Source organism: Electrophorus electricus, chromosome 26 (assembly GCF_041902795.1).
Source record: "Electrophorus electricus isolate QZ-2024a chromosome 26, ASM4190279v1, whole genome shotgun sequence".
NCBI lineage: Eukaryota > Metazoa > Chordata > Actinopteri > Gymnotiformes > Gymnotidae > Electrophorus > Electrophorus electricus.
This window is the reverse complement of record NC_137522.1, coordinates 2,772,296-2,779,325: the sequence shown is the minus strand read 5'-3', so window position 1 is coordinate 2,779,325 and position 7,030 is coordinate 2,772,296. Positions and strand designations below refer to the sequence as shown.

General features: G+C 44.2%; 1 protein-coding gene across 2 annotated transcripts; it reads right to left on the bottom strand.

Annotated features, from left to right (window-relative positions):
- Positions 1 to 3: 3 nt before the first annotated feature.
- On the bottom strand, positions 4 to 6,957 carry traf5 (Tnf receptor-associated factor 5). Of its 2 annotated transcripts, XM_026997210.3 has the most exons (11): positions 6,503 to 6,955; positions 5,287 to 5,530; positions 5,047 to 5,104; positions 4,853 to 4,954; positions 4,547 to 4,711; positions 4,383 to 4,460; positions 4,127 to 4,201; positions 3,622 to 3,714; positions 2,886 to 3,005; positions 1,487 to 1,658; positions 4 to 1,113 (listed from the first exon to the last, which is right to left on the bottom strand). In XM_026997210.3, the coding sequence occupies exons 2-11, from the start codon at positions 5,508 to 5,510 to the stop codon at positions 548 to 550; spliced, it is 1,653 nt and encodes a 550-aa protein (XP_026853011.3). In that variant the 5' UTR covers positions 5,511 to 5,530; positions 6,503 to 6,955; the 3' UTR covers positions 4 to 547. The 2 variants fall into 2 exon arrangements, with proteins under 2 accessions (XP_026853011.3, XP_081564381.1); XM_081708255.1 differs by lacking the exon at positions 4,127 to 4,201 and having other exon boundaries at positions 6,503 to 6,957.
- Positions 6,958 to 7,030: the final 73 nt, after the last annotated feature.

Below are 7,030 nucleotides of genomic sequence, written 5' to 3'. Positions count from 1 at the left end.
CTATTTTTGACAGCTTTGTCATATTTTATTTCTGTGTTGGAGGGATGTGCAGTTAGCACAGTTGTGGAAGGGGAAACATAATTTGCTTTGTTAAACTTCTTGCTGGAACAATCTCGAATCACTTTGGAGAAAAGGGCAAGTGCAAATTATATTTAGAAGTTGTAGGTTACCATTTTTCTGTTTTCTTGTTGCTCAACTCTTGTTGCTCAATATATGTTATAAAATTCATACATGTGTAACAGAATGTTTGACACTACAACATTATTACTACTCGGACAGCCTTACACACTTTAAGATCTACAACACTGCAACAGTATTACTGCTAGGAACAGCTTTACACAACAAAACACAATGTCATTTTTAACATCTTTCCTCATATATAAAAATAGAAAAAAAAATCTTTAATTAAAAATACCTACAGTGCCATGCTGCATAAGGTTTATTCATGAGGCATCACCAAATTATTCGCTTGCTGTTATGTATAAAAATAATTTATTTTGCATGTTGGTCATTACCGGACACCATCATCCATGCTGCCTGGAACGTTCTACAGTTCCTCCAGTCCTGTCGTGTCCACCTTCACCTTAATAAACAGTGTCTCATCTCTGACATAGACTGCGTTCCGTGGAGCTTCCAAGTCGCGGTGGGAGACGAAGCGAGGAAACCCTAAAGCCGTGCTGGCGTCGGACGTGGGCCTCCGGAACCTCTCGTTGGCCGTGTCGGGGGTGAAGCTTTGGTCGATGTGGTTCCGGCACCCGCTCTGGTCCAGCACGGTCAGCGTGACGTTCTGGCGGAAGGGCCAAGGCAGCAGCGAGTCGAAATCTCCCCTCATCACCGTGACGTAGAGGGACAAGTGTGTACCCATCCCTGTACCTTCCCCGCCTGGGTACACCCTCACGCTGAGCTTATAGCCACTGCGGCTGGTGTAGAACGGCGGGGAGTTGAGGGGTGCACCCGCTTCCTTCTTGCGGTGGTAGTCGTGCACTTTCCAGATGAGCTTGCCGTCGTACGAGGCGGACTCCAGCTGGCGAAAGCGACGCTCGGTGCACTGCAGCTGCTCCACGTGGATGTCGAGCAGACGAGCATGACGCTGACACGTCTGTCCCAACACGCCTGCAGGGTGGCGGCACCAGCCGGCCAGGTAGCAGGTCATGAGATCCAACATAAACCAACACTAATGTAAGTGAACACAACCCCACAGATCCAAACTTCATACATACGATTGTCATTTTCATTTAGTTTCAGCTTTTTAATACAATTTTCATGCAATATTCTAATATTCTAATATCCTAGAAGAATAAATGGGCTTTGAGACGCCTACCTCGTTCCAGTGCAACTGTGGAAAGCATATTCTAAACTGTGCGGTATGTTGCTCAAGGACATGTTTGGTATGTTTGTATAGTTTTGCGTGTTGTATGTATGTTTTATAAGTTTCTATGTTTTGTATGTGTGGGTTTGTATGTTTTGTATGCATGTTCTTCCTCACCCAGGTGATCTCTGAGGCTTTCTGTCATTGCCACCTGCTGTCTAAGGGAATCCAGTGAATCTCGAAGCACTGCCAGGTCCTCTTTGGCCAGCCCCGCCTCCAGAACGCCTCGAAGGTCCTGCAGGTCTTGTTTCACACTGGAGACATGCTCCCTCTGCTCCTCCACTGACCTCTGCAACACAAACAGGCCTGAACAGCCTAAAACTCTGTCCCCTGATTTCATTCAAGTTACGACGTCAAGGCTTCATGGTTGCGTTATTAGCCGAGTAAAAACTTCACACACATGATGAAACTTTGATATGTAATATTTAGGTTAGTTCATCTGTTTAGTATATTTTACTTTAGTTTTAATACTATACTATGCCACTCAAGCAGTTACTTAGTTTATAATATATTTTATGTGTTGGCTTCGCTTTTAGTTTTTGTAGATCACTATTTTTTAAATAAAAAAACCCCCAAACACTTCTGTGGCTGATAATTGCAGCACCCACTACCACACAACTACCATACACCACCATCCCACTAACATACACCACCACATCACTACCACACACCACCACACAACTACCATACTTCATCCATGTCGTTCTCAGTTTTAAAAAGTGATTGGCACCAAAATTGCACACGAATGGTCTTTTACTGCATCATATTGTATCTCAGTCTAGGTTTCAATACTGGCTCTTGTTTCTGGAATATTTCAGTTAAAGGTTATTTTTACACACTTACCTATTTGTCAAGGATACATTTCTCAGTAGAAAACTTGCATTGGGTGGCCTACTTTAAAAATGTATTCCGTTACAGATTATTTATTACAGATGACCTACTCAAATGTATCAGTAAATCCAAAGGATTACTATATAAATGTAGTCTGATTACATTACTTAACCAGAGTGTTTGTGCCAACATCTCAATCTGGTAAACTCCACCAGTTTAAACACCCCAGAGGGTATAGCATAATTTGGCATCGAGTCAATTCAGACCAAACCCGTGGCGCTTTGTTTGAATATACCAACTGAAAACACCCTTCAGTAGACCATGAAAGCAAAGAAAGGTGTGAATTGCACCAGAAAGATCTCACAAACTCACGGCTGTCGCAAAGGGAAAAGAAATAAAGGAGTTAGAAGGCACCGGGTACGATGGTGTGGTGATCTTTCACACTTTTAAAGAAATGCAGCTTCATCCAGCGGTCAGGCTGTTGCAGTGTGACAAGTCATGTGACCTGTTCTCTAGATTCAGACATTGACAACGTAACACCATTATATGCAGGCTATTTGTACACCCAACCCTGTACACAATTATGCACTAAAGAGTGTCTGCTACATGTAAAGGCAAAACACTTGCATTTATTAACAGAAATGCAACATGCGTAAAGATGGTATTTTCTGCACGTAGCTCTTACCTGTATTGCGGAAAGTGTGCTATCACCCAAGGAGACCTTCTTGTCGAGGCTGCTAACCTGTAGACACCTCTCCTCCGTCTCCACCTGTTGGACGGCCACTTCCTGCTGCAGCTGCTCCACCTGCAACGGGCAGACGGCACCGACAGAACGGCTGACTCACGGCGAGCCCTCGCTCACTATGCGTTTTAGTGGACACCTTAGCTGCTTTAGCTGATATGGGCATGTTTCAGATTACCTTCTTCTCCACCCGTTATTATGCTAAGAGCAGGTCTTAAATTTGTTTATTTAAGGGGAAATGACAAAATACTGTAAAGTTCAATAACTTAGTATTCACTCTGTCAGCATGAAACTAAACAAATAACTTTGTTACATAAGCTAATGTACTTCTGCTGAGTATTAGAGATGTTTCTAGCTATTTATTGGGAATTACATAATTTTAAACAATATTTCACAATTCTGTATTCTTATATTTTAAGAGTATATACTTTTGCATAGCAATAGCGTATCTCTGGTCGGAGCTAACATGGTTATCTACAAGAATAATCCAAAGGTTGGATGCTAAAGTTCAGGTTCCAAGGTTACGTAGCGGTGTTCCAAAAGGAACTGCATAAATGGTCTAATTTTGATCAAATTAACTAATTTTCTCATTTTAATTTCCAATATCTAATTTTTAGAATTTACCTCCATGAGTTGTTGTTGTTGTTTTTTTATTTAACAGAACTCCACACTTTCATACCTGCTGAGCTAGTTTGCTGTTGTTCTCCAGCACAAGGAGCACATGGGTGCTGAAGTCAGTGTGCTCGTGCACCTTCACTTTGGCTCTTATATCCTAATCAAGAGAAAAGACAGACAACCAAGTGAATGGTTAATCCTGGTGACCCAGTGGTGAAGGTACTCGACTAGTAATCAGAAGGTTGCCGGTTCAAGCCCCACCGCTGTAAATGTGAAAGGATAATCCTAGTAAAGGGTCAATCCTAATGAAGGGATAATCCTAGTACCAGTAAATAATACTGGTAAACTGCTCTCAATAAGTGCATCTGTGCTTATATAAATGGTTGGAGAGTAGACTGCACCCAGTCTCCTCAGGAAAGACTAGAATATGGCTAACACACACTGTCCAGGGCAGCTCATACATGCTTTCTCCATGGTACTGCAAGTTCTACAGTCTATATTTTAGTATATTGTAAAATAGCATCTTTGAAAATTTGGTTACTGTAACTAGATTATGCAGGTGCACTTACTCTGACTGTACAACCATATTTCTTGTAAATGCAGTCTACCTCCACCTCTGGACACTCATCTGCATGGTCTTTAAGCTACAGAAGAGAAACGGAAAGACCAGTTTAGCAGCACTAGTTAGACCAGATTTACTCGTTGGGCAAAGGTGACCGTAGCTGCCAAGGACACACTAATACAGAACATAACCTTTTTTCCTTAAAATTTATTATATTTAAACTGAAGTTAGGATTGGTGAGAGTGTGGTTAAACATGTCTTGCCTTATGTCTTTTTACCATCTGAGGGCAATTATTTGGGCAGTGCATTTCAGCCTCTGGGCATGAAGTCTTTTCATGGTCCTGTAAAGGTTCATTACACAGTGTTGGTTAATTTCTATTTGAGCTAAATCTCACTAATGATGTTAAAACACAAAAAGGCTCCTTACAACTAGCTGGCTTATGGGATACGGCTTCTGACAGGAGCGACACAACTCTGTGCGGAAGGGGCAGAGGTTTCTTTGATGATCCGTAAAGTTTTTGCGTAACAGAATGTCAGTGCAGCCTGGGTTGGAACACTGCAGGAGTTCATATTGGCAAGTCTTCAGGTGGACCTGAGACACACACACAAACATGTACGCAGACAAGAGAGATGTGCGTTTGTTATTTTGGATTTGGTTTGATAAGTCCATGCTCAACCCTGTACAGTAAAGTTTCTGAGCCCATGTTCAGTGCTGTGAGCGTTTGAGCCTTACTTGCAAGTTACACAGAGTCACGGTTTGTTTACAAGCTGGAGAGTTGATGCAGTAGACTTCTAGATTTATTAGTTCTCGTTTACAGCAGTTGTCTTGAAAAACCTGAAAGCAACAAAACATTTCAGATTTTGCATTCGTCCTATATAAGCAAGTCAGAGCTGTGATGTGTGTAACAGGGTTTGCTTTTCACTTGCCTCCTCTGACTTGATTAAAATGCCATCCAAGGGGCATTTTGAAGTGTCACCGCTTTCACTAAAAATAAATAAATAAATAAATAAATACATGAAAACCTTTATTCAAATGAATTTAATGATATATGCTCCCACACAAAATACACTAGATGGAGTATTACATATTTGAAGTACTTAAAACTGGTAGAATACTAAATATGTTTGATGTATTTAAGCATTGTTGATTTTATTTTTTGCTCTTACATGAACATTCGGGTGCACTGGGCACAGAAGATGTGACCACAACCAGTCTGGTGGGGGTTGAGGACCACACCGCTGCATGCTGGACACACAAACTGCTCCTTCAGCTCAGCAACGAAGTTCAGGAAGCGGCCGGTCAGGACACACTCCAGTTCCCAGCACTTCACAGGGTCACAACGCTGCTGGGACAACGGGAGTTCCGGACAGTCGTTTTCTTCTGCTGCCATGCCACTCAGACACAGCCGAACTGGAGAGGTGGGCACAAAGCACATTACAAAATAGAGCAGATCAGCCATAGAGCAGATCAGCCATAGAGCAGATCACACATACAGCAGATCACCCATAGAGAACATTACACATAGAGCAGATCACACATACAGCAGATCACCCATAGAGAACATTACACATAGAGCAGATCACACATAGAGCAGATCACCCATAGAGCACATTACCCATGGAGCACATTACCCATAGAGCACATTACCCATAGAGCACATTACCCATAGAGCAGATCACCCATAGAGCAGATCAGCCATAGAGCAGATCACACATACAGCAGATCACCCATAGAGAACATTACAGATAGAGCACATTACCCATAGAGCACATTACCCATAGAGCACATTACCCATGGAGCACATTACCCATGGAGCACATTACCCATAGAGCAGATCACCCATAGAGCAGATCACCCATAGAGAACATTACACATACAGCAGATCACCCATAGAGCACTCCATAGTTTAAGGCTCTTGACATTAAAAAATGAGTTACTACGCAGAGTAATTGAGTGAGCCTATATGAAAGAGCTCGCATTGTAGGACCAAACAGAACAGGTCAATACGAAGCACTATGGGTCATTTAAACCTTTTTAGCGGCTCTTCGTCTACTCTATTCTACAACGCAGAATAGGGGAGAAACCAGGCATCTGACCGGACGAGCTCGCGACCAGTTCCTCTGCTGCACAGCGCGTGGGGATTCCCCAGCGCACGCAAGCCGATCCATAACTATTCGAATATGAAGCATGCGCCCGAGTCCGTCATTCCGGGGTTTTCAGCGCGCTCCTGGCGAAGACTGCATTAACGGGGGGCGGGGGGCTCGCGTGTGACAAAACTCTCCGTATGTCCGTTTTATTTAACGGTGAAACGTTTGCTTTCGTTTTGCGCAGCATGCCTGGAAAGAGTCGCGCGCTTTCCGAATCTCGGCGCAGGTTACGTACCTCGAGCTCGACGGAGCTGGTGGTTCTGTCTGCGGAGGTGGTTTTGGTTTTGGTTGGTCGTTTCAGCGCGAGGTCTCCATGCACGACCCCAAGGGACCGGCCGCTGACAGCTCGAGCCGAAGAATTCCTCAACAGCGCGAACGCGCGCGCTGACGTCGGGCGGACGTGGCGCAACGGCCGTCGAACTCCGCGCAGACGAACGCGTGCGACAGGAAGTGGCGCGCGTGGCGTTTTAAACTCCCGTCATACATGACCTGATGCACTGTGCAGAGGAAAAAGGATCGCGTGCAACGGAGTCAGTCGTGCACCTGGTCTGTTTACACGATTCATGCAAGATAATCAAGGCGATTGCGCGATCAGACTGGAAGTATGTATTGCTCTCAACGCCTCTAATTTGTGCAGCTCACAGCGATGCATTTCATGTGGACGTGCACGGGCCTGGACAGGTCTTCATGCACGCGCACTGGCCCCCCTCCGAATCTAGGCGCTGAACGGAGCACCTGCTCCACGTGCTCGAGTGAGGCTGGG